This window comes from Staurois parvus, unplaced genomic scaffold (assembly GCF_062004578.1).
Source record: "Staurois parvus isolate SC_StPar_1 unplaced genomic scaffold, SC_StPar_1.0 ptg000631l, whole genome shotgun sequence".
Lineage (NCBI taxonomy): Eukaryota > Metazoa > Chordata > Amphibia > Anura > Ranidae > Staurois > Staurois parvus.
In genome coordinates, this window is record NW_028318427.1 from 1,029,023 (window position 1) to 1,055,186 (window position 26,164).

The 26,164-nt window shown below is 43.8% G+C and overlaps 1 protein-coding gene across 1 annotated transcript; it reads right to left on the bottom strand.

Annotated features, from left to right (window-relative positions):
* Positions 1-1,748: 1,748 nt before the first annotated feature.
* On the bottom strand, positions 1,749-10,886 carry ZBTB12 (zinc finger and BTB domain containing 12). Its single transcript, XM_089693406.1, has 2 exons — positions 10,838-10,886; positions 1,749-5,832 (listed from the first exon to the last, which is right to left on the bottom strand). Exon 2 carries the CDS (start codon positions 5,582-5,584, stop codon positions 4,202-4,204), a length of 1,383 nt encoding a protein of 460 aa, XP_089549532.1. The 5' UTR covers positions 5,585-5,832; positions 10,838-10,886; the 3' UTR covers positions 1,749-4,201.
* Positions 10,887-26,164: the final 15,278 nt, after the last annotated feature.

Here is a 26,164-nt window from a genome sequence, read left to right on the forward strand (position 1 = left end):
GACATGGGCACTTGTATTACACATGTATGGACTGGACACAATTCAGAAGGCTGTTGGAAGAGAGACGAGCTCCAGCTGAACACCCCCAAGGAGCATCTCAACTAGCTCATTCCCCAAGAGTCATTGCCAGAAATTGAATGATGACTCATATTGGAAAGAACAGCCTATCTTCAAAATAAAATCAGAAACATCATTGCTGGGAAACACATGTATATAGTCCCACACGGAGCCCAAGAATGAAAACACTCCCCTTATATATCCCCATCACTCATTCTCCATCCATCACATAATAACGACTTGCGATGTCACACATGATGAGGGCGCACTTACTGTACATGCATAGACCGTCTACAATCTGCGAGGCCATCCAGACAGAGACACGATCCCAAGTCCCATACCCCGCAACAGTGCAACTTGCCCAGATGACTCTACAAGAGTCACTGCCGAACATGCTATTGGCAGCTCAGCTAAGCACACTCTCTTTCCTGCATGCCTGAGCTATGGGCAGACGGATTCCAGGAAGTAAATGCTACATGAATTATCTGCTCGTACTCAAGATGGAAGTGGCTAGAAATGCTACGGGGGGTGTTTTTCAAACTTATTTTTCAACAAAATAAAGCATGGAGACACGGATTGATGGGGAAGTTTGCTTTGAATATTAAAAATGAATGAAATAGCGTTTTCAGTTTGTTGTGCTCAGATACAGTTTAGTTCCCCCTTAAAGTGGAGCTTCAGTCATCTAGTAATTAAAAAAAAAAAAAAATCACCGCCACGATTGTTGCTGCAACTATACTTTAAATCGGCATACTGTATATTTGTAATCTTTCTATTTTGAAACTGTTACTAAACCCCGGACCCTACATTCACTGTATCTGTTCTCCCACAGTACACAGAACATGGAAATGCAATTATTTTAATAAATATAAACTGCTAAATACCTTTTCTCCTCAGCAGTTAGAACAGTCTTGTGATTTCTACCAGTGTTCAGCAGAGCGCTGGTGAAAGCTTGTAGAAGGAGTTTTCTTTCTGCTCTAGGAGGATGCAGAACCCCTGACCTCTGACTGGACAGTGCTGATTGGCCCTATGCTGATCACATGCACTCTCCCAGCATGTGAGCATGCGCAGAGTGTCTCCACTTGATATGTGTTATCAGGAGATTAGAGGGGGACACTGGAAGAAGGGGAGGATCAGAGAAGGGAGGATCAAATGGCATTTTTACACAATGCAGAGGATTAACCCCTTAGATTCCACCTTGAGTATAACAAGCATGCTTTACTGCATATACAGACTGATTATACTGTTGTGGGTTTAGTAACACTTTATATAAAATCCAGCATTACTTACAGCACCCCCTGGATCATGTAAGCAGCCATTCAGAGTGTGGGTATCTTAAGCCTGCTAGGGGTTTCTTCTGTGATTATGTGCAGTTGGCTACTCAGCATGCACCTCCCAAACTCACGCATGTGCAATGGGAACTAATCACGGCACACTATGTGTATTGCAGGTTGTCAGGATCAGAAGAAGTTCCCACCCCATTGATGGCAACCTGTCAATCAATGAACTCCTGGGATTGATGACACTGGTTTCCCAGGAGCCAGTGGGAGAAAGGAAATGACGTACCTCACCACGGTGTGGTAGGATGGAAGCGGAGCGTTTTCTTACGGTACTAAAACTAAACAAAAAAAATTACAATATCCACAAATTAATGGCAGAAGGAATCTGCAACAAATGCAGCCATGGTTGCAAAATACTGTGGAACTCCGCTTTAATGGTTGCAGAGCTACATCAATTTCCGTCTTTTATATCTGTTTAGTACAGCTTTAGGCAAAATGAATATAATGTATATTCTTTACCAAGCATATGCCTTCTGAAAATGTTATCCAAAGGCCTACATCTTTTCTTTAAGTTCAGTCTTTTTTTTATTTAAAACACACAAACTATACAGTAAGCTCACATGTCAAGGTCATTAATTAAAAAAACACTCACACACTGAACTGTTAAATAGAAAAGCTTACAGACTGATTTAAAGCCTAACTCCAGACAAGTTTTATTTAGTTTTGGAGGAGGGTGGAGAAGTGTTAAAAATTGTGAAGTTTTTATTTCTGTCCTTGACTCCGAAAAGGAGTTTTTCCTCACATCCTGTCCATGTGACCCCAGGACAAGAAATGGGAACATCAGTTGTCACCATGACAGGAAGGCACAGGCAGCAAAACAAATAAAAATTTTAAAAAAAGCATTGTCAGAAATTCAAATCCTTTCTTGCTCCACAAGAAATATGTTTTTTTTGTGTCCCCCTTTGAAGAGATATCTAATTGGGAACACAGACAAAAAAAATAAAAACTTGACAATGGCTCTAAATTGTCTCCACTCTAGGCTGAAGTTGGGCTTTAGCGTTGTAGTATCAAAACCAAAGGAGATATTCATAATGCTCAACCCATAACGTCCAATCAGATTGCACTTTACAGGAGTCTTCAGATCAATAAAAGATGAATTCTGAATTGTTAGTTTGGGTTGCTTCACTGTGCACATCATTCTTTTTCTTATTAATGTGAAAATCCAGCCAAAATTATTTTTTGTTTTGGATAGAGTATGAAATGATGAGTATACCTGGCAGGTTTTTATTGCTATTTGTAGCAAGTAAATGAATAAACCTCCCAGTGATGCTATTACTAGGCTGCAGCTAGAGGGAGCTCTAATGATTTGTAGTGTGACTTCAGGAGACTAACAACCAACAATCGCACATTAAACTGGTTGTATAGGCTAAAGGTTTTTTACCTTCTATGCATGAAGGTAAAAAAACCTTCCAGTTACAGCTCCCCCCACAGCCCTCCCTAATACTTACCTGAGCCCGATCCCGATCCGGCAAAGTACATAAGAGCCAAGGCTCTCCTGGGACTCTCTCTCATCATTAGCTGAGAAACGGCATAGGCTCTCACTGATGTCAATCATAGCCAGTGTGGAGGGAACGGGGGCAGAACTGAGCCATGCTCTGTGTTACAGACACACATAGGCAGCTTGGGAGCAAGCATGCACAAGTGCCGTCAGAGCAAGCTGCTTGCTCTGGGATCACTCAGCAAAGTTGTGGGGCTAGAAGCATCGGTGGGGGGACCTGAGAAGAGGAGGATCGGGGTTGCTCTGTTCTAAACCATTGCACAGAGCAGCTAAGTATGATATGCTTATTATTTTAAAGAAAAAAAACTGCAAGGCTTTATAACCAATTTAAACTCAGAATGAGCAAGTGAGCAGCATGTGTTTTCTATTCTCCTCTTGATACAGTTTGGTTGGTTTATGCTGTCTAGGTTACACTTGGTTTATGCTATCTTTGTTCAGGTTTGTGTTTGTTCTAACATTCACTTTCTCTGTTCAGTATCCTCTAGGTTAGTAATGGTAACGCTCTAACACAAATTGATGCGCTTCTCCATGAGGCCTGCGCTGCCACTATAAAGAAAGTAATTATTTGTATAAGGTGATCCTCTTCTGTTTGACACATTAAACTCGTTATGAGTAAGTGAGCAACGTGTGTTCCTGTTCTCTTGATATAGATACTGCAGGCTGCATCTTTGTCCACCTAGCACTCAGATCACCGATAATCCTGTAACATATTCAAGGCTCTGTTTGACCTCTAACTTGCTGTGCCGGTGACAACTACTCTCTACTACTACTAAAACAAGGCCATTTTAATTGTGTCTTTGAGTTGCAGCTGGAGATTTTCCCTCACTTCCTGTCTGGTATATTTGTTGCCACCACGACAGCAAGTGAAGGGAATGGAGGAGATCTAGAGAACTTTCTAGCAGTAAAACCCAACAGGGGATCTAATCATTCCCCACTCTATTCAAAATTAAAAAAGGTTTTGGCTGGACATACACTTTTAATGTTCCTAATAATATTGCTACAGAAGAACAAAATGGCAGTGGTAATTTGTAACATAGACAAAGGCAGATCCAAAAAAGCTTCCGGCAATGCATGGTAGAACCTGTAGTTCACCAAAACAAGCTGAGGGGCCTGAAGCTGCCAAACCTGGTCAAACAACATTGTAACCATTCTACAGAGCTAAACATGTGAAACTGGCAGTCACAGAAGTTGAAAAAAGTCACTAGGCCTAAAAAAGGTACACCTAGCAGTCGATTAGTGCAAATACAAAGTGAACAAAACTTGTTTAAAGCTCAGATTTGCTTCCTACATAGGTCCATGTAATGTCCTCTCATCCAGTCCCACATCCCAGCATGAGGTTCATCTCGGCCACACCAGCTTCCATGATGTTCTGTGCTGTGGTCTTTCCATGCTGCTCCTTGAGATGGCGTCTTATAGCAGGCTTGTGGGCAAACCTGACGTCACAGTAGGAACAGCGGTATGGTCGCTCCCCGCTGTGGAGGTTTAGGTGGTCATGGAGCGTTGATTTTTGCGTGAAGCATTTGCCGCATATGTTACAGGTGTGAGATTTTACCCCTCTGTGTACATTCATGTGGCGGTTAAGGTTGCTGCTGTGGTTGAACTGTTTCCCGCAGCGTGGGCACATGAAGACAAAGTGCTGAGCCCGCATGTGGAACACAAGCTTCTCTACCCCTTGAAAGGTCTCCTCACACTTGCAGCATCTTAAAGTCCGTTTGATTCCTATCCGTGAGTCTCCTAAGACCATTGACCCCAGTGACGCCAATCCGCCCAAAGCATTTCTTGGAGATCCTTCAATCACAACACTGCTTTGGCAGCCACCCATGCCCCCTTCTAAAGTCTCTTCTTCATCTTCATGATAGCTACTTGGAATAATAAGTACCCCCTCTGCGCTTTCCATTTCATCGCTATAGATGGCCTTCATAACACCACCTCGTTGGATAGCTCCATCTCCTGTTTCTCCACCTTCTACAGTAGAGTTGACCAGAGCCTCCTCTGACTGTGCCGCCAAGTTCTGCTCTTCTTTATCCCAAGACCTCTGTCCCTTTTCCCCTCCACCATCACTCGAACCAGTTTCCAGTTTTACAATGCAGATATTTGAGGTTGATTCATCTTCCTCCTCATCATCTTCTTCCTCTTCTGCCATCATCAACATTTCCTCTTCACTGTCATCTGCCATCTTAACTTCTGGTTTCAAAGATCTAGAATTATCAGCTGGACGACCTGGGCCTGTTGATGTTGTTGTAGATGAAGCATTTCGAACGGGTGTGGTTCTGTTCGTAATATTAGCATCCCGCAGGCCTATCTGAGGATCAATAAATTGACACAAGGCTTGGCGACACTTCTCCACCACATGTTCCATCTGCAGATAACTAGCAGCAGTTAAGTAGTTGACGATCTCCCTGACGGGAAATTCCAGCAGCCCAGTGTAACAAGAAAGTAGAAGATCTGACACAACTTTGGATCCATGCATGATAGAAACCTGGAGCTCAGAACCTGGGTTTAGGAGGAACTGGTCTCTGAGAAATGGGGAACAAGCAGCCAGCACCACTCGGTGGCCCCTAAATTTAAGGCTTTCAGAAAGGATAGTCACATCACAAAAGCGTTCCTCTGAACGTAACTGGTTCATGCTGCGGAGAGTGGCTGCCTCATGGCCGGGCAATTGGAAATGCAGAATGTCAGCGGCAGATGTCATCTTTGATTAAGCCTAAAGAATTTGAAAGTCCCGCTAGCCAGCTAGATGGGTTCAATAGCTCCTCTGTTTCAATGGATGACTTGTCTCAGTTTCTTTTTCTTTGGTGACTTAAAGCAACTTAGACTTAAAGGAAGAAGGCCAAAAATAGCAATGGAAACATTGGCATCTTGATAATTCATTAATGCATCAATGTATCAGTGCTCCATTCTGTTTGTTGGGGTCATCTGAGAAGTAAGTAACAGCTTGTCCTGGATAAAAGAGAAAAATTATGAGTGTTTGTTGATGCATAAGTAAAAGAAACACAGTTCAAGGCAGATTCAGGAAAAAAAAATTAGGATCTGGATTATATGCCCTATCAAAAGCCTACATTATTCTACCATCCTCCATGTGCCCCGGTAAACATGCTTCTTCTAAAACCAGAGTGATGCTACTGACTCACCTGATCGTAACAAAATTGTGTCTGAAGTTCTATTTTATAGTCCCCAATCTTCCCCAGTTTACTAGTAGGCAGGTGCAGTCTGTATTCCCCACTGTAGGTAGTGCTTGACTGAAGCGGCAATGCAGAAGGGGAAGGAAGTTGGGATGAACATGGTTCCTCTATGACAGGGGTCTCCAAACCTTCAAAACAAAGGGCCAGTTTACTGTCCTTCAGAATTTATAGGGGCTGGACGGTGGTCATTGGGAGGAAAATTGTCTTGGCATCAGTGGAAGTAAACAGTGCATCTTTGGCATTAAGGAGGAGGAATAGGGCCTCATTGTATTGAAAAAAATAGTGCCCTTTTGTTGATGTCAGTAACAGGAATTATGCCTCATTGTTGGGTGTCAGTTGAAGAAAGTGTCTTGCATCAGTGGGAGGAAAAATGCCCCAGGGGACAGAAAATGGCAAGCAAAGGGCCACATCTGGCCCCCGAGCCGTCGTTTGATTTCCATGGTCACAAGGAGACAGTTGTCTGATTGAGTACTGGCACTCCACATGACATCGGTGGCCATCTTGGGTCAGGCAGAGTCTATGTAGGACTCCAGCTCCTGGGTTTGGCAGACAGGGCCAGATCTAGCCTGTCTGATTTGGGGGTGCAGTAAAAAATGTCAGGGGGGCAGAGGATGCGAGGTCAGAAGGGCAGTGTATAAGAGTCAGCAGGGTAGTGCACATGGGGTTAGCAGGGCAGAGGATAGGGTCAGAAATTTGTAGGGCAGTGTACAGAGGCCATTAGTGTGTATAGAAGTGTACAGTGGGTTATTAGGGCAGAGGAAAGGGGTCAGAAGGATGGAGGATAGTGGTCAGCCGCGCAGAGGACAGGGGTCAGCAGGGCAGAAAACAGTGGTCAGCAGAGTTGAGGACAGGGTCACCACTGGCAGGGCCCTTAAGAGATCTCCTCTTCCCCACATAGCACATAACTGAGATAGGTATCCCTCCACACAGAATGTAACTGGCTACTGCAGCTGTCAATGAGATCAGGTCATTTCACAGGGAATCTTACATATTGTGCAGATTGAGGCCGTGTCTGTAAGAGAATCTGATCTCAGTTATATGTTATGTGGAGAGGAAGAGATCTGTTGAGTGCCTTTTGTGTCGTGCGGGCAGTGCCAGGACAAGGTCATCTATGCCCAAGGTGACAAACTGCACCCCCCTCCAGATGTGTAAACATCATGTCTCAGCAGAAACTCCACCCCCCCAAAAAAAGGCGCGTTTATAGGCGTTTGAGTTTGAAAAATGTTTTTAACTCTTCCATTTCCAGATGCTGTCCAGAGCCTTTTTTCATGATGCATACAAAGCGTTTTCCCGGTATTCAAATAGACCTAGCACACCATACGATTAGGTTTTGCATGAAAAAAAAAAATATGTTAGACACAATTTCTGCACAGAAATGAGCTGGAACACATCCAAACACCAAAAAAAAAAGGAGCTAGTCTCAACACATACTGCTTTCTCTGCTTCTGCTCTCTCTCTATTTCTCTCAAAATGTCTGAAATAGGTTATTTTTTTACTGTTTTTCAGTGCATTCTGGGCATTTTGGAAGGTCTCCCCGAGTTATCTTTAAAAAAAAGTTTCTAAGCATAAACGCGGTATGCAATCGCGGCTAAACAGACGTTTTTTAACCTACGTTTTCCAGCAGTCAGTTTCCATCGTTCAGAAGGGTCCTGTGTACATGGGGCCTATGTGTGCATGGACACATAGGATAACATGCTGTGGGGGTTTACTGGCTGTAGAAAAAAAAAAAAAAAAACGTCAAAAGCCAAAAACAGCCGCTGTAAAAACGTCCAGTGTGCATGAGGACTAAATGTGAAGGGCAATCCAACATTTGTATCCTTCAATGGAACATGAATAGAATGGAAGTCCTACAATGGGGACACTGGTTGTTGTGCAAATGTCTCTCACGTTGGAGAGATTTCTTCTACCTTTCTGATATGTCTGCAGGACATGAAGTAAAGGGAAAGCTCCCGATGCCCCAAGCCATGTCCCTGGCTTGAATCCCGTTCAGGACACAATCTGTATGGAGTTTGCATGTTCTCTCTGTGCTTGGTTGGTTATCCTCCCGCATTCCAAAGACATGCTGGTAGGTTAATTGTCTTCTGTCTAAATTGATGTGAATGTACAATACGTAAAGTGCTACATAAAAGGTTGACTATATAAATGTCTGTAATAAATACATAAAAATAAAATATCCAAGACTACAAAAAATTTTTTCGCTTTAGGTATACTGTAAAGTAGATTTAAACCCTAACTGAATGAGATTTAGTCTGCTAAAGCACTTTATATCATAAACAACTGCCTTTTTTATGTCATATATTACTAATCTCCTGCATCCTCTTTGCAGCCACTTCATGACTACATGCACTCCGGCAATGGATGCATGGTATTTTCAGTGCAGGTTTTTCTGAATCTGACAAAAAGTGGACTATGCCTGCTTAGTGTGTTTTTAAATGGCCACTTATATTCTCCAATACAAGACCGTGTGACAGGGTGACAACACAGAAGCTCAAGTAGAAGCTCAACCGGAAGACAGGAATAAAGTATTGACACCCAGGACCTTCATTACAGGATCATTGCAGGGTCACCCGATATTATTTTAAAGATATCTGCAGATTTAAAATACATACTAATTATTTTTACAAAGCCTTTCTCAACCAGGATTCCCTGTAAGAGGGCAATTTACCTCTGCGAGTGGGCACTACACTGACCACTAGTGTAAGGGTGCACTACAATGATCACCAGTGTGAGGGGGCACTACAGTGATAACTAGTCTGAGCGGGCACTACACTGACCACTAGTGTAAGGGTGCACTACAATGATCACCAGTGTGAGGGGGCACTACAGTGATAACTAGTCTGAGCGGGCACTACACTGACCACTAGTGTAAGGGGGCACTACAGTGATAACTAGTATAAAGGTACACTACACTGACAACTAGTATAAGGTGGCACTACAATAATCACTAATATAAGGTGGAACTACACTGACCACTAGTGTAAGGGGGCACTACACTGACCACTAGTGTAAGAGGGTACTACACTGACAGTTATTCTAAGTAGGAACTTCTTTACTGACAACTAGTGTAAGGGGAAACTACACTGACCATTAGTATAAGGGGCACTATACTAACCACTAGTGTAAGGGGGCACCACAGTGATAACTAGTATAAGGGGACACTACACTTACCTCTAGTGTAGGGGGACACTACACTGACAACTAGTATAAGGTGGCACAACATGAACAACTAGTGTAAGAGGGCACTAGACTGACCACTAGTATAATGGAGCACTACACTGACAACTAGTGTAAGAGGGTACTACACAGAGTTATTCTAAGTAGGAACTTCTTTACTGACAATTAGTGTAAGGGGGAACTACACTGACCATTAGTATAAGGGGCACTATACTAACCACTAGTGTAAGGGGGCACTACAGTGATAACTAGTATAAGGTGTCACAACACTAACCACTAATGTAAGGGGGCACTACAGTGACCACTAGTGTATGGGGGTACTACACTGACCACTAGTGTATGGGGGTACTACACTGACCACTAGTGTATGGGGGTACTACAGTGACAATTAGTGTAAAAGGGCACTATACTAACCATTAGTATACTAACAACCAGTGTAAGAGGGAACTCCTTTACTGACAACCAGTGTAAGAGGGAACTCCTTTACTGACAACCAGTGTAAGAGGGAACTCCTTTACTGACAACCAGTGTAAGAGGGAACTCCTTTACTGACAACCAGTGTAAGAGGGAACTCCTTTACTGACAACCAGTGTGAGTGGGAACTCCTTTACTGACAACCAGTGTGAGTGGGAACTCCTTTACTGACAACCAGTGTGAGTGGGAACTCCTTTTCTGACAACCAGTGTGAGTGGGAACTCCTTTTCTGACAACCAGTGTGAGTGGGAACTCCTTTTCTGACAACCAGTGTAAGGAGGCACTACACTGACCACTAGTGCAATGGATCACTCAACTCGCCTAGTCTGGGTTTCTTTTTTGGCCACTATTATTATTTAATTTCATAATTATTGAAAATCATTTTGTCTTGTAAATCAGAAGGTGTTGGAAAAAGATTGTCTCTGGGAGTCAGATACGTTCGGTACGCCAAGTTCTTTTCTCCTTTCCTTTCCCCTATAGCTACACTGTACTGGTCCCACTTGAGTTCTGTACATATAATCATTTTTAGCAGGGGATCCCTGAGAGTTTGAACTGATCTCATAAGGTTCCTCCAGGATACAAAAAAGTTGACGAAAACTGCATTAACCCATTGGAAGCCTAAATGCAATTTATTGATTAGGGTACCATACATTTTAAAGGGGCCCAAAGTTTTTTAAATGCCAAAGTTTTCTCTGCAGTGGTCCAGTCTGGCACGGTCCAATCTCTGCTGCATAACGGGACACAGATTCAGGAACGAACCTTCATACAAGTAAGGAGATTGTTCGATTTGATGCAAACGTGATTGCCCCATATGTTCATTTCTCAGATCTCAGCTACAGTCCGTCCCATCCTTGGCTAGTAGATGGTAGGTGGGCGGCTATGCTGTAAGTAGCTCTGTGGGGTCCCCAGCATCCAGCTGTGAAGGGGTTAAGAGCATACCATGGCCTCAGCATGGATCTTGGACTAGAAATGGTCACCAGGCTGAACCTGCACCCTACAGAAAGTTTCCATTTGTGACACGACCACCACTCTATAGCGTCTTCTATGCCCTCTCCTCTCCCCCCCTCCAGTCACCCCACTCTCTGTTTCCCCTTTTTCATTTAAAGGCACATTACCTCCCCACACGCAGGTCTGTCCAGTCCTCTCTCCTCCCCTTCCTGTTCCTATCCCTTTCCTCCCTGATACCACCCTCCTGTCCTTGCATGCTGGATTTAAAGGGGCACTTCTAGACGTTAACTCTTCCATCGCCACTGTGTGATGTGTCCCAAGGATGGAAGGGGGGGGGGGGGCAGTGTGTCACCCAGAACAAAGCTTGTAGGCTGACAGTCAGCTTGCCATTCAAATGCAAAGGGAGGAGAGCAAAGATTGTACTGCTGATTCCTAGAGCTCATAGTGCAGCTTTCTGGAGACAAACTACGGGGGAGTTCATGTGTATGTGTGTGCCTGTAGTCAGAATGTGCAATCCCCTGCATGGGAAAATTCAACAATTTCTGCAAACTGTTCTTTGCTGGGGGGTCGTCAGTCTAGGGCAGTGGTGGGCAACCTTTTTTTTCAACTGAGCCAAATCTCGCCAAAACCACGATTGAAATTTATATTGAGAGCCACATTTTTAAAACTGAAAATACATCCCCCATATAGTAATTCATCCCCCATATAGTAATTCATCCCCCATAGTAATTCATCCCCCATATAGTAATTCATCCCCCATATAGTAATTCATCCCCCATATAGTAATTCATCCCCCATAGTAATTCATCCCCCATATAGTAATTCATCCCCCATATAGTAATTCATCCCCCATAGTAATTCATCCCCCATATAGTAATTCATCCCCCATAGTAATTCATCCCCCATAGTAATTCATCCCCCATATAGTAATTCATCCCCCATATTGTGTCAATTCACTTACCTTTGCTCCGCGCGTTCCTCTCGCCGTGTTCCCGCGCCGTTCCGGTCTTCAGGGCGGACTGTGAGAGGAGAGGAGTTCGTCACGCTGCCCCGCCTACATCCTGACAGCCAATGTTTGCCGCGCTCCACGGGATTAAAAGGTCCGCAGGGCCGTAGTTTGCCCATTGCTGGGCTAGCTGCAGAGTCCTGACTTTTGGGGCGGCCGCCCGAGAGGAGGGAGGGGAGCGGGCGCCTGGCACACAGAAGAGCCGCATTAAAATGTGTAAAGAGCCGCATGTGGCTCGCGAGCCGCGGCTTGCCGACCACTGGTCTAGGGGGAAAGGGGAGTGTTAAATGTATTAGCAGATTTAGATACACTAACAAATTGAAGCCAAAATCCAGCCCACACTTCATGTTCAGTTACAGCAAACAGTTTTTTCCGCTTTGGGATAAAGGTTTTACATAAATAAATAAAAGCTGATCATGGTAAGCAACCCTGCTAGTAGTAAATGGTTTGTCTCATCCCATTCTGCTGGGGAGCTTGTGCTTTTGAATAACAACAGAATTACTGGCTGGATTTCCAGATGAAAATAAAGGAAAGAAAGCCTAAAAAAGTTAACTAATGCAACCATCACATCTAAGAATTGCCAAGCTGCAATATAATAAATATTTGCTTTTGGGGTTAACACCACTTTAACAGGTAAGTAGTCGTGTAGCCTTTCTGTTTACTTGACTCTAGGTTCACAGCTAAGCGTTTTCTGCAGCGTTTTGCAGAAACGCAGTACAGTCCATTTAACATGATTTCCTATGGGACATGTTAACTTCTCCGTATTTTATTATTATTATTATACAGGATTTATATAGTGCCAACAGTTTGCTCAGCGCTTTATGGCCCTCAATTCCCTCTTGTATTGAACTGTATTTTTGCTGTATTGTCTCCTTTTTTATTATTATTATACAGGATTTATATAGCGCCAACAGTTTGCTCAGCGCTTTACAATATAACAGGAGACAATACAGCAACAATACAGTTCAATACAAGAGGGTGAGGAGGGCCTGATCCTTGGAGCTTACAATCTAAGAGGGAGGGGCTAGTGGTACAAAAGGTAGTAACTGTGGGGGATGGACTGGTTGGGTTTTCATTTTGTTTTTTTGGAAAGGGTCAGGGACTTTTTTGAACATAAAAAGAAAAAAACCCCACAAAACTCATCAAAAACATGGCAAAAATGCACCAAAAACGCAGCTGAAAAAATGCAACACAAAACGCAATGCAGAAACGGGTCAAACCTGCATAGGTGTGAACCTAGCCTTAATCTAACCTAGAGCACCCCCAAGTGATCACTTATCTCCTGCAATGTTACCATCCTGCATCTTCCCCAGTGCTGCCTACTACAGATAAGTGGGATTTTATTTTTAAAGGCGAAGTTACCCCAAAACCTTTAAGATTTAGGTAAGTAAGCTCAAATGGAGCGGTATTGTGGCCTGGAGAGGAAGAAACCTCCAAATACCAGGTTGGGATGTGTTAATTTTGCTAGGGGGAGGTGTCTGTTGTCATGCAGGAAACACACACACACAAAAAAAAAACGCATGTGCATGCATTTTTGATGCATTTCTACTGAAGTCTATGGAACTAAAAATGTGACCTGCTGCAGGCAAAAAAGTCCCTGACCCTTTAAAAAAAAGCAAAACCCACAGCCGCTGACAACACCCATATGTGAACCATACCCATAGGAAATCGTTCTAAGGCTAGGTTTACACCTATGCAGGTTGCAGTTGATGCGTTTTTCCGGTGCATTTTGCAGTGTGGTCTGCATTTTTTTACAAACGTTTTTGATGCATTTTGTGTTTCGTGTTTTTGGGATGTGTTAATAGTGCTAAGGGAAGGTGTCTGTTGTCATGCAGGAAATACAGCAAAAACACATTGTCCATGCATTTTTCATGCATTTCTGTTGAAATCTATTGAAGCAAAAACACAATCTGCTGAAGGTAAAAAAGTCCCTGACCCTTTCCAAAAAAAAAACAAAAACGCACTGGTTGAAAAAGCACAGATGTGAAAGTGACTCATAGGAAGTCATGTTAAAAGGACTGTAGTGCGTTTCTGCAAATCTAAAAACGCACTGCACGATGCATAGGTGTGAACCTGGCCTCAATGGACTGTAGTGTGTTTCTGCAAATTGGAAAGTACACTGGATGTGAACTGAGACTTAGTAAATCTACCCCATTTTTTGGCAAAGGACTTGTTTTACACAATTAACAAGGAATAGTGTATATGTATATATATATATATATATATATATATATACAGTATATTGCCAAAAGTATTGGGCCAGCCCTCCAAATCATTGGATTCAGGTGTTCCGATCCCCTCCATGGCCACAGGTGTATAAAGTCAAGCACCTAGGCATGCAGACTGCTTCTACATACATTTGTGAAAGAATGGGTCGCTCTCAGGAGCTCAGTGACTCCAAGCGTGGTACCGTGATAGGTTGCCTCCTGTGCAATAAGTCCATCCGTGACATTTCCTGGCTACTAAATATTCCACAGTCAGCTGTTAGTGGTATTATAACAAAGTGGAAGCAACTGGGAACAACAGCAACTCAGCCACCAAGTGGTAGGCCACGTAAAATGACAGAGCGGGGTCAGCACATGCTGAAGCGCACAGTGTGCAGAAGTCGCCAACTGTCTGCAGAGTCAATAGCTAAAGACCTCCAAGCTTTGTGTGGCCTTCAGATTAGCACAACAACAGTGCGTAGACAGCTTCATGGAATGGGTTTCCATGGCCGAGCAGCTGCATCCAAGCCTTACATCACCAAGTGTAATGCAAAGCGTTGAATGCAGTGGTGTAAAGCATGCCGCCACTGGACTCTAGAGCAGTGGAGATGTGTCCTCTGGAGTGACCAATCACGCTTCTCTGTCTGGCAATCTGATGGATGTGTCTGGGTTTGGCAGTTGCCAGGAGAATGGTACTTACCTGACTGCATTGTGCCAAGTGTAAAGTTTGGTGGAGGGGGGATTATGGTGTGGAGGTGTTTTTCAGGGGTTGGGCTTGGTCTTAGTTCCAGTGAAGAGAACTCTTCAGGCGTCAGCATACCAAGACATTTTGGACAATTTCAGGCTCCCAACTTTGTGGGAACAGTTTGGGGATGGCCCCTTCCTGTTCCAACATGACTGCACACCAGTGCACAAAGCAAAGTCCATAGAGACATGAATGAGCGAGTTTAGGGTGGAGGAACTTGACTGCATGCACAGAGTCCTGACCTTAGGGTTGCCACCTCATCTCTTTAAAACCCGAACACAGATCAATTACACCGGTTCTATGTCTGATTTAATGCAGATAAGGCACTGAGTTTAATTACCACCTTAATCAACCATAGAACCTGTGAAACTAATATGTGTTTCAGTTTTAAAGGTATGAGGTGGCAACCCTACCTAACCTCAATGCGATAGAATTGATGAGCCAGTTTGGGGTGGAGGAACTTGACTGGCCTGCACAGAGTCCTGACCTCAACCCCATAGAACATCTTTGGGATGAATTAGAGCGGAGACTGTGAGCCAGGCCTTCTCATCCGACATCAGTGCCTGACCTCACAAATGTGCTTCTGGAAGAATGGTCAAACCTTCCCATAGACACCCTCCTAAACCTTGTGGACGGCCTTCCCAGAAGAGTTGAAGCTGTTATAGCTGCAAAGGGCGGGCCAACTCAATATTGAACCCTACGGACTAAGACTGGGATGCCATTAACGTTCATGTGTGTGTATAGGCAGGCCGACCAATACCTTTGGCAATATAGTGTGTGTATATATATATATACAGTCATGGCCGAAATTGTTGGCACCCTTGATATTTTTCCTGAAAATCAAGTATTTCACACAAAAAAGGTATTGCATTAACACATGTTTTGCTATACACATGTTTATTCCCTTTGTATGTATTGGAACAAATATAAAACAGAGGCAGAAAAGCAAATATGACATAATGTCACACAAAACCCCAAAAATGGGCTGGACAAAAGTATTGGCACCCTTAACTTAATATTTGGTTGCACACCCTTTGGAAAACATAACTGAAATCAGTCGCTTCCTATAACCATCAATAAGCTTCTGACACCTCTCACCCGGAATTTTGGACCACTCTTCCTTTGCAAACAGCTCCAGGTCTCTCTTATTGGAAGGACACCTTTTCCCAACAGCAATTTTAAGATCTCTCCACAGGTGTTCAATGGGATTTAGATCTGGGCTCATTGCTGGCCACTTCAGAACTCTCCAGCGCTTCTTTGCCATCCATTTCTGAGTGCTTTTTGACGTATGTTTGGGGTCATTGTCCTGCTGGAAGACCCAGGATCTTGGACGCAAACCCAGCTTTCTGACACTGGGCCCTACAGTGCGACCCAAAATCCTTTGGTAATCCTCAGATTTCATGATGCCTTGCACACAGTCAAGGCACCCAGTGCCAGAGGCAGCAAAACAACCCCAAAACATCATTGAACCTCCACCATATTTTACCGTAGGTACTGTGTTTTGTTCTTTGTAGGCCTCATTCCGTTTTCGGTAAACAGTAGAATGATGTGCTTTACCGAAAAGCTCTATCTTGGTCTCATCTGTCCACAAGACGTTTTCCCAGAAGGCTTTTGGCTTACTCAAGTACATTTTGGCAAACTGTAGTCTTGCTTTTTTATGTCTCTGTGTCAGCAGTGGGGTCCTCCTGGGTCTCCTGCCATAGCGTTTCATTTCATTTAAATGTCGACGGATAGTTCGCGCTGACACTGATGCTCCCTGAGCCTGCAGGACAGCTTGAATGTCTTTGGAACATGTTTGGGGCTGCTTATCCACCATCCGGACTATTCTGCGTTGCAATCTTTCATCAATTTTCCTCATCCGTCCACGACCAGGGAGATTAGCTACAGTGCCATGGGTTGCAAACTTCTTGATAATGTTGCGCACTGTGGACAAAGGCAAATCTAGTTCTCTGGAGATGGACTTGTAACCTTGAGATTGTTGATATTTTGCCACAATTTTGGTTCTCAGGTCCTCAGACAGTTCTCGTCTCCTCTTTCTGTTGTCCATGCTTAGTGTGGCACAGACAGACACACAATGCAAAGGTTAAGTGAACGTCTCTCCTTTTTATCTGCTTTCAGGTGTGATTTCTATATTGCCCACACCTGTTACTTGCCCCAGGTGAGTTTACAGGAGCATCACATGCTTGTAACATTCTTATTTATCCGCAGTTGTGAAAGGGTGCCAATACTTTTGTCCAGCCCATTTTTGGAGGTTTGTGTGACATTATGTCGAATTTGCTTTCTTTCCTCCCTTTTTTTGTTTTGTCCCAATACACACAAAGGGAATAAACATGTGTATAGCAAAACATGTGTTAATGCAATACGTTTCGTGAGAAATACATGATTTCCTGGAGAAATATCAAGGGTGCCAACAATTTCGGCCATGACTGTATATATATATATTTATTTATTTATTTAACTTGTTTGTTTTAGCAACTTTGTGGGATTATTGCGCGTAGGGATTATTGCAGTTGCATTGCGTTGTTAGTGTGTATGGCGCCACTTTTCATTTGATTCACAATAGGAATATAGCTACCTATTGTGGAGGCACGAGCCATTTGAGGCCTCATCTTTCTTCAGTAACATTGTGTTTTGTAGAGTTAATATTTGTTTGGCAGGAAAGCGGTCTCCATGTTTGTTAGGGACACGTACAACATGGACATCTAGTGCAAAGGAAACCCGAGACCTTCTAGTGTTAGATACATGTTTAGGTCAACATTGCTCCAGGCTAGAAGTAAATCCGCAATAATCCAAATCAAATGTAACAAAGATTGAACACGTCGACTTCCTGTCAATTTATGAAGCATAATAAAAATACACAGTTGTCAGCATTAAAAGGTGTATTGTGCCGATGTCACGGATTATGTGGGGTACATAGAATGACACCCTATACACAACCAATACCAGTATTTTAAAGTGGAACTCCAGTCTGTGTAAAGCTTTATTATTATAGGCGGATATTAAAACACAGATCACTTGGTATTCATTAATACATCCTTAAAAGTATATATTTTTAAGTGGAAGCAGGGTAAGTATGTGAATTTGGAGCTCAGACTGGGGAGGGAGAAGCAGCACAAGGCGCCAATCAGTTCATGTGTTGATAAGAAGCATGCTGATAGGAGGAGAGAGTACAGTGACATATAAATTAGCTCATCACTGCACTGCTTCTCCTTTCACTGTCCAGTCACAGGTTTGGGAGGGACAAGACATGTGTTACTTAACCCCTTGGTGTGGGTGTCTCCTGGCCCTTTAAGGGGTTTCAGATGCTGGGAGGCGGGGCAGGGTTTCTGATCATGTGACCTCCGTGATTGGCTATCACATGGGTCATATGATCAGAAAGCTCTGATTGGAGCTTTCTTTTAGCCACCGGTAACTATGCTGGGAGCATGCAAGTTGTGTTCAGTTCCTGAGCTCTATTCAATGCTGTGCGTGCTTCCTGCATCTGATCCAGAAATGTTATGACAGCTCCCGCTCTCTGTTCAATGCTGTGCTGTGTTTCCTGCATCCGATCCAGAAATGTTATGACAGCTCCTGCTCTCTGTTCAATGCTGTGCTGTGCTTTCCGCATCTGATCCACAAATGTTATGACAGCTCCCGCTCTCTGTTCAATGCTGTACTGTGTTTCCTGCATCTGATCCAGAAATGTTATGACAGCTCCTGCTCTCTGTTCAATGATGTGCTGTGCTTTCCGCATCTGATCCACAAATGTTATGACAGCTCCCGCTCTCTGTTCAATGCTGTGCTTTCTGCATCCAATCCAGAAATGTTATGACAGCTCCCGCTCTCTGTTCAACGCTGTGCTTCCAGCATCCGATCCAGAAATGTTATGACAGCTCCTGCTCTCTGTTCAATGCTGTGCTGTGCTTCCCGCATCCGATCCAGAAATGTTATGACAGCTCCCGCTCTCTGTTCAATGCTGTGCTGTGCTTCCCGCATCCGATCCAGAAATGTTATGACAGCTCCCGCTCTCTGTTCAATGCTGTGCTATGCTTCCCGCATCCGATCCAGAAATGTTATGACAGCTCCCGCTGTCTGTTCAATGCTATGCTGTGCTTCCCGCATCTGATCCAGAAATGTTATGACAGCTCCCACTCTCTGTTCAATACTGTGTGGTTATTCCACACTGGCTCAAGAAATGTTCTGTCTCCTGCTGTCCTCTCTGCTGTTTTAACAGCGGCGAAGGATGGGAGGAAGAAGCGGCTCTGTTCAATGGTGTGCTGTGCTTCCCACACCCGATCCAGAAATGCTCTGCTCTCTGCTCTAAGGTAGGGGAGTGAAGTGGGGCCGGGGACACTACTCTGGCCATGTGTGATGTTAAGGGGGGGCAAAATGTGAAAAGGGGCAGTGCTGTGTGCATGTGGTGGTGGTGTAAAGGGGGAGCAGTGTTGTGGGGGAATGTGAAGGGGGCACATTTCTGCTGGGGGTTATGTGAAGGGGAAGGGGACAGTACTGTGGGAGAAAAATGTGAAGGGGGCAGAGAACAGTAGTGTGGGGCGGGGTGATTATTTGAAAGGGGGTTGAGGACTGCTGAAAAAAAAAATGCGGTTTGGACCTCTGTTGGAAGAAAATTTTACTTGTTGGCTCTCCATGAATTTTAATTCATTGCCCCTGCTATATACTTAGTTACATTGACTCAAGCTTGTAGGTAGGTGAATTCTTCTTTAGCTACTGCAGATGGCACTCAACCGAAACAGTTCTGCAGCCTGGAGAGGGAGAACATGGTTTCTCTATGTTTCCCTGGGCCCTGAAGGCAGTGTTCTGCTTGGCTACGCTGCATCCAGGTGACTGGCAAAGGTGTACGTACAGGGGTCGCAATTGCGACCCTGGCCCCATGCTCTAGGGGGCCCGTGCAGCCCCCTGTACACCTGGATTGGAGGGGCAGCAGTATGTAGAGGAACTGATCCCCTCCATTTTTCTACTGCAGCCTCTCAGCAACTGCAGGGGAAAAATGATGGGGACTGGTTCCTCTACCAGCCACTCCTGCCTCCCCTCCTATCCATCTTCGGCTGCTCTGGGCTCCTGTGTAGTCCCCTGCCGCCCTCCCCCCTCATCCCCCACAGCATTACCATGCTCCCCCCCCCCCCCCCCGCCCTCTCCCACCATTTGCTGCAGGGGATCTGTCAGGATGGAGAATGCGTAAGGGGCCGGTAAATGTGTCAATTACCAGCCCCTTCCTTGTGATAATAAAATGTTACTAAACCCAGGACCCTGCATTCACTATATATGGTCTCCCACAGTACACACAACATGGAAATGCAATTATTTTAGTAACTATAAACTGCTAAATACCTTTTTTCATCAGCAGTTAGAGCAGTCTTGTGACTTCAGCAGAACACTGGTTAAAGCTTGTAGGAGGAGTTTTCTTTCTGCTCTAGAAGGATGTCAAACCTCTGACCTCTGTCTGGACAATGCTGATTGGCCCTGTTCTTATCACATGCACTCTCCCTGAAAAAAAAAAAACCTCTCTAGCAATACACACCAAACTGAGCATGTGCATGTATGTATGGATTTAGTCTGTATCAGGTGTACCCTGGAGGCTGACGTACCTTGGAGGATGCCGTACGCTGGAGGATGATGTACTCTGGAGGATGATGTACCGTGGAGGCTGGTATACCCTGGAGGATGACGTACACTGGAGGATGACGTACTCTGGAGGCTGATGTACGCTGGAGGATGATGTACTCTGGAGGATGATGTACCGTGGAGGCTGATGTACCCTGGAGGATGATATACTCTGGAGGATGATGTACCCTGGAGGATGACTTACCCTGGAGGATGATTAACCCTGGAGGATGACGTACCCTGGAGGATGATGTACCCTGGAGGATGATGTACCCTGGAGGCTAACGTACCTTGGAGGCTAATGTACCTTGGAGGCTAATGTACCCTGGAGGATGATGTACCCTGGAGGATGATGTACCCTGGAGGATGATGTACTCTGGAGGCTGACATACCTTGGAGGATGATGTACCCTGGAGGCTGATATACCCTGGAGTTCCTGAGTGCCATTGAACAACCTGTTGCGGTGATATATGCTTCAAAGGATGGTGATGGATGATACTGACAACATGCTGCTGTAAGACCACCTATAATTTAGGGTCTTATCACTTGGCTGCAATTGGTCTTGGTGTGGAATTCACAGGGCGGCTTGTTGCCATTCACGAGTGAAAACATATTGCAAGATTTGCAATGATGGTGGAATCCTCCTACACATAACTACTTATTGTATTTGGACATTTACATAAAGGCAGTGGGCTTCCATCAGGATCTATGTTTATCGATTTATGATTTGATATTTTTTCTTTATTGGTGTGTCACTGTGGAATAGTGGCGTCATCCTCTGAATTTTTTTTTCGTCATGTTTATGTGCATTTATGATGTTGGGACACATCACATTTTTTAGAATAATATTATGATCCTTTGTATTGGGGGTACTATGATGGAGTAACTGATCTATATATGTACCCTGATGGGAGCAACTACTCAATGGGGGTACTGTAATGGGGGCGACTAATGTATGGGGCAGGGGTGGACTGACAACTCATGGGGCCCTGGGCAATAGGGGATCATGGGGCCCGTGTCCTTGCCCAAAGCACACCCAAGAAAGCCTATAAAAAAGGTACCAGGGGCATCTCATGGGGCCCCCTACTGACCCCAGGCCCTCGGGCAGTGCCCGAGTTTCCAAATGGTCAGTCCGCCCCTGGTATGGGGGCACTTTAATGGGAGAACTTATCTATGGGGACACTGTGATGGGGTAAACTAATCTATGGGGCACTGTGATGGAGGAAACTAACATATGGGGACTCTATGATGGGGGCAACTAATCTATGGGGCACTGTGATGGAGGAAACTAACATATAGGGGCTCTGTGATGGGGGCAACTAATCTGTGGGGCACTGTGATGGGGGCAACTAATCTATGGGGCACTATGATGGGAGCAACTAATCTATGGGGACACTGTGATGGGGAAAACTAATCTATGGGGCACTGTGATGGGAGCAACTAATCTACGGGGACACTGTGATGGGGGAAACTAATCTATGGGGCACTGTGATGGGTTAACTAATCTATGGAGGCATTCTGATGGGGCAACTAATCTCTTGAACACCTTTCAGAGCACCTGTAAATAAAATGAGTTTCCATGGGGTAAGCTTAAATCTTCATTCATCAGTTGTGGTTTGTCAGTAAAGCAACCAGATCCAAGACTGTGGATATAAGGATCCATTGTTACTTTTCTATGACACCTTGAGACTGTGTTCTCAGCACTGAACCATGTTAATGATAATAGTGCAATATTTACTGGTAAACATGACATTCTTAGGTGGCGACTGTGTAAATCCTTCAGTCTATCCAAACAAGGAGTCACGTCTATAATAGGCCCAACCACTGAGGAGTTCCTTGTAGGACCTACAGATATGAACTTGTGTACCTTAAAGGGATCTTAATGCGAAACTATAGGCTTTTATATCTGTATGGTGTTCAAGTTCGGTTTTAATCAATCTGGTGTCGATCTCCTGTTCCCCCACAGATGAGTTCCTAAGTGATCTTCACTAGGCCAGAGCACTATCAGATCTGAAAGGGGAAAGAGGGGTGGGGGTGGGCATGCTTACTCCTGTGCAAGTTGGAACTCGCGCAGAAATTTCATGGAGATCCAGCTGCAGAGTAGGTGGAAGAGAAAGGTACCTCCTATCTATTGGGTCCTAAAAGTAGTGAACCAATAGGTATATAGCATCGGTTAATCTCCCTGGCGGTCTAACTAATCAATATTTTTGAATGTCAAAGCGGTACATTTTTTTGCATGGAAATGTGTTGTTTTGTATTGTAGGCCTGTAATTCTTACGAATAACTCACTGAAATCTGTCCGAACAAGAGTCTAGTAAACATCCCGGGTATGATAAAGTTTGAAACACAAAATCATAAATTATAATATAATAATTGTAAAAAATAATATAATAATACATTTACTTCATTAATGTAATCAAACCAAAAACACTGAAATTTGAAATAGAGCACCAAGTTCGCACATCACTGAGCAAAGTCGCAGAATCGTTTTCAGTGTCTGATGATGAATTTCCCCATGAATCATTATCACTCAATTCTGCAAGTGGTTCTAATTTACTATCGCTGTTCTCTAGCCGGTCTAAAACCGCTTTTGACCTAAAGGGACGCTTTTTGGACGCCGTGGACATTTCTCAGTTTCCAGGCAGAAAGAACAGTAAAAATGCAGGCAGGGCGCCGGACAAAGCACTCGGGACAAAATGTATGTGAAATGGTTTGATACAGTAGTGTAATCCTAACAGATTACAGTGTATTGTGTGTATGTCAAATTTTTACTTTTTTGAATCTCAAACCAGTTCTGCCCCCCCCGTACGTCACGATGGAACCCGGAAGACGGATGCCAGCATCGGCCAGCGGACATGGCTGGGGGACACAGCAGGAGGACCTAGCAGGATCGCAGGACAAGGTTAGGCTCGAGGGATTGCTGCAGTGTAATCCTGAGTGTGGCTCGGGGTTACCGCTTTTGGTACTGAAATTAACCCCGAGTCACACTTGGGATTACCGCCAGGAAGGTTAAAGACACCTGACAAGTAAAAGAAAAAGGAAAAAAAAAAAGGAATAAACTGTATTCCTATTTTACCATATATTAATCTTTTGTTAATTCTAATCAATCCTAAATAATTCCCTCCTTCCCTTCTCCCCTTAGCTATTATTTTGGTGCTGATATTTTTAATTAATATACATATTTTTTATCATTAGTCTTTAAACGTATTTGTTTTTAATAATTTCATTTAATATTTTTTTTTTAAGTGACTAATTAAAAAAGTGTAACAGTGAAAAAAACTAAAACTCCCTTAAGTTAATTTATAAATCCCTTTGGCAAGCTCTTTAATAAAGATTTTATTTTAAAGCCACTAAAAGTGAGACCAAATATAGAAAACACCGTGCTTCTTCATCTACAGCAGTGGTTCTCAACCTTCCTAATGCCGCGACCCTTTAATACAGTTCCTCATGTTGTGGTGACCCCCAACCATAAAATTATTTACCCAGTAATTATAATTCATGAAGTGTCGTTTTACCTCCAATACTGCTGCTTTCTACACAGTAGCTGCTTTCAACAGAGTAGCTGCTTTCTACACAGTAGCTGCTCATTACACATCGGAAATATGTGTTTTCCCGATGGTCTTAGGCGACCCCTGTGAAAGGGTCATTCGACCCCCAAAGGGGTCGCGACCCACAGGTTGAGAACCACTGATCTACAGGAACTCTCGTTTAAAAACTAACACTGGTCAAACTTGGAAAAAAAATTAATTTTGTAACAAAAAAAAACCCAAAACGTTTTGTTACATATTTTGTCAATAGATTGCATTGCACAGAAAATAAAATAAAGCCGGCCATACACGGGTCGAATCCCAAAATAATTTTCTTTCGAAAATCTTTTCTAAGAATTTTCGTTCAAATTTCGCACCACTAGTGGGTCCCAGAAATGGCCGATATTTGTGTGACCATCGAATTTGAGTGATGAAGCATGTTGGAAATACTTTGAAAAACTAACAAATTTCGAATCAATGATGGGAGAATCGTGCGAGAAATATAAACGAAAAAGAAATAAGCGTGAGCTGTGACCTGGAAATAAAAGAAAATTATTTTCTGTAGCAACATGAGATGAAATTGAAGGCTTGGTTGGTTCAATTTCGAAATCAATGGTGGCACCATCGGATTACAAAACGCACAAAATTTCCGATTTTTAAAAAAAAATTTATTCAGAATTCGACCCATGTATGGCCTGCATAATTCTTGCAAGACATTATTGCCCACAGAAAGCCTTTTGTGTACCAAAAACTATGTATTACTACTTTTGACAAACCTATTGTTGAATTAACAGTCCCATATCTTAAAATATATGTAAACCTTCACCATTATTATTATTATTATTATACAGGATTTATATGGTGCCAACAGTTTGCTCAGCGCTTTAAAATATAACGGGAAACAATACAGCAATAATACAGTTCAATACAAGAGGGTTAGGAGGGCCTGATCCTGGGAGCTTACAAACTAAGAGGGAGGGGCTGGTGGTACAAAAGGTAATAACTGTGATGAACTGATAGGAGGAATAGAAGATTTGGTTATTAGCTGAAGGTGGGGTAGGTTTCCCTGAAGAGAGAGGTTTTCAGAGATTGCCCAAAAATTGGCATATTAGGTCATAGTCAGATAGATTGGGGTAGAGAGTTCCAGAGGATGGAGGAGGCTCTGGAGAAGTCCTGGAGATGAGCATGGGAGGAAGAGACAAGGGAGCTAGAGAGCAGGAGGTTGTGTGAGGAGCAGAGAGGACGGTTTGGGTGATATTTGGAGACAAGATCGGTGATGTAATTTGGGGCAGAGTTATAAATGGCTTTATATGTTATTGTTAATGTTTCGAATTTTATTCGTTGGGCAATGGGAAGCCAGTGGAGGGATTGACAGAGAGGGGTGGCAGATATGGAACGGTTAGTAAGCTGGATGAGTCTGGCAGCAGCATTCATGACAGACTGAATAGGGGATAGCCTGCGATGAGGTAGGCCAATGAGGAGGGAGTTACAATAGTCAAGGAGAGAGATAACAAGGGAGTGAATAAGTTGCTTAGTGGTTTCAGAGGTTAAGAACGGCCAAATCTTGGAGATGTTGTGGAGGTGAAGTCTACAAGATTTAGACAGTGATTGGATTTGGGGCTGAAAGGACAGATGGGAGTCTAGGATTACACCTAGTACCCTGGCATGAGGGTAGGGAATGATGGTTGTGTTATTGATCGTGATGGAGAAGTCGGGGGAGGGGGCACGGGCTGGAGGGAATACTAGGAGCTCCATTTTAGAAAGATTGGGTTTGAGGAAGTGGAGTGACATCCATGCTGATATATCACTTAGTAGGTTAGTAATGCGAGAGGAAACTGAAGGGGTGAGGTGAGGGGTAGAAAGATAGATTTGTGTGTCATCAGCATAGAGACAGTACTTAAAGCCGTGGGAGTTTATCAAGTGACCAAGGGAGGAGGTGTAGATGGAGAAGAGAAGGGGTCCAAGGACTGAACCTTGAGGGACCCCTACAGAAGGAGGAAGTGGAGAGGAGGAGACAGAGTTATAGGTAACGCTGAAGGAGTGCTGCGATAAGTAGGAGAAGAACCAGGAGAGAGTCTCAGAGGCCAAGAGAGTGGAGTTTTTTTTTGAGGAGGGGATGGTCAACAGTATCAAAAGCCACAGAGAAGTTAAGTAGTAAGAGTACTGAGTAGTGGCCATTGGTTTTAGCAGTTTGTAAATCATTATTGAGTTTTAGTAGGGCAGTTTCAGTGAAGTGTAGTGAGCGAAAGCCAGACTGTAAAGGGTCAAGAAGGTTGTTGTCAGTGAGGTAGGAGCTCAGGCAATTGTAGACTAAGCGTTCTAAGAGTTTAGAGGTAAATGGGAGCAAGGAGAATGGTCTTAAGTTGTTCAGGTTGGTGGGGTCCAGCGAAGGCTTTTTAAGTATGGGAGTG

Coding starts and splice junctions, on each gene's coding strand:
- ZBTB12 (XM_089693406.1), bottom strand. CDS start 5,584: ATGACATCTGCCGCTGACATTCTGCATTTCCAATTGCCCGGCCATGAG.